This window comes from Tenrec ecaudatus, chromosome 4 (genome assembly GCF_050624435.1).
Source record: "Tenrec ecaudatus isolate mTenEca1 chromosome 4, mTenEca1.hap1, whole genome shotgun sequence".
In the NCBI taxonomy this organism is placed as follows: domain Eukaryota; kingdom Metazoa; phylum Chordata; class Mammalia; order Afrosoricida; family Tenrecidae; genus Tenrec; species Tenrec ecaudatus.
In genome coordinates, this window is record NC_134533.1 from 64,302,779 (window position 1) to 64,304,548 (window position 1,770).

At 43.3% G+C, this 1,770-nt stretch overlaps 1 protein-coding gene across 1 annotated transcript; it reads left to right on the top strand.

Annotated features, from left to right (window-relative positions):
- The first annotated feature begins 317 nt into the window (after nt 1-317).
- LOC142446734 (olfactory receptor 2AG2-like) lies at nt 318-1,268 on the top strand. The gene has a single exon (XM_075548480.1). The coding sequence runs from the start codon at nt 318-320 to the stop codon at nt 1,266-1,268; it is 951 nt and encodes a 316-aa protein (XP_075404595.1).
- The last annotated feature ends 502 nt before the right edge of the window (nt 1,269-1,770 follow it).

A 1,770-nucleotide genomic window follows, 5' to 3' on the forward strand; every position in this document is an offset into this window, starting at 1 on the left:
ATAAATCTCAATATCTCTTTAGCTCTCATTCTCTTTCTCACTCTCCATTTTTCACATATATACGGTTCACACGTTTTATGTATTTATAGAATCTAGTTTACAACATTAATAATACCTATTATACATATATATGGTGTTTTTCATATTTTAAAAATTCATAAAAATGAACAGAAAACTTAGCTAAAAAATAGATATATAATATCTAATGGGACTCTTATTGGCTACAACTCAGTAAGTAGGAACAATACAAAACTAGAGTACACACTATACCAAGAATTTCATTCACACGCGTCTACATGAATGCAAAAACACCCAGAATGGAGCTCTGGAACTCCACCCTGGGAAGTGGCTTCATCTTGATGGGCATCCTGAAGGACAGTGACTCTCCTGAACTGCTCTGTGCCATGGTCACAGCCCTGTACATTGTGGCACTGACCAGCAATGGCCTGTTGCTCCTGGTGATCACAGTGGATGCCCGACTCCATGTGCCCATGTACCTGCTGCTTGGGCAGCTCTCCCTCATGGATCTCCTCTTCACAACTGTCGTCTCCCCCAAGGCCCTGGTGGATTTTCTTCGCCAGGAAAACACCATCTCGTTTGGAGGCTGTGCCCTTCAGATGTTCCTGGCCCTGACACTGGGTGGTGCAGAGGACCTCCTGCTAGCCTTCATGGCCTATGACAGGTATGTGGCCATTTGCCATCCTCTGAACTACATGGTTCTCATGAGGCCCAGGGTATGCTGGCTCATGGTGGCCACTCCATGGATCTTGGCATCCCTGAATGCATTAGGACACACCGTGTATACCTTGCACTTCCCTTTCTGCCTGTCTCGGGAAATCAGGCACCTGCTCTGTGAGATCCCACCTCTGCTGAAGTTGGCCTGTGCTGATACTTCCAAATATGAGCTCATGGTGTATGTGACGGGTGTCACCTTCCTTTTGCTTCCCCTCTCTGTTATTGTTGCTTCTTACATATTAATCCTTTTTACTGTGCTCCACACGTCCTCAAACGAAGGGAGGCAGAAAGCCCTCGTCACATGCTCGTCCCACCTGGCTGTGGTTGGGCTGTTTTATGGAGCTGCTGCATCCATGTATGTGCTGCCCAGTTCCTTCCACAGCCCTGAGCAGGACAACATCATCTCCGTTTTCTACACAATCATCACCCCAGCTTTGAATCCTCTCATCTACAGCTTGAGGAATAAGGAGGTCATGGGGGCCCTGAGGAGGGTCCTGCGAAAATACAATTTGCTGACACCCTCCACACTCTAGTACAAAGTTGTCTTTCTCTATTCCTTCTCTGAATAGGAGGATATGTTCCATGAATCATGTGCTGACATAAGACCACCATTAACGGCTGCTCTCAAGTTAATTCTAACTTGTGGTAACTCCCATGTGCAAAGTAGAACTGACCTCTATAGGATTTTCAAGACTGTAATATTTTGGAAGCAGATAATTTGACATTGTTATTTGAATTGTCTCTGATTGGGGTTGAATCATCAAAATTTCCATTTGTGGTCAAGCATTTAACATATTGAGTCACCCAGGGACAAGTTCACCATAGTGGAGTGAAAGAATCATAAATGTAATAATTTCAACAAAAATCTAATATTATAAACTAACCTTTGAGTGGCGTCATAGAGTCACTCTATTTGGGGAAACCTCCTGACATAATTGCTAAGTACAAATGATTGACGATTAAATTTACAATTCAATAAAATATACCATGAAACACAGTAGTAGTTTTAGACTGAGCAAACTTGAGTAGATGCTT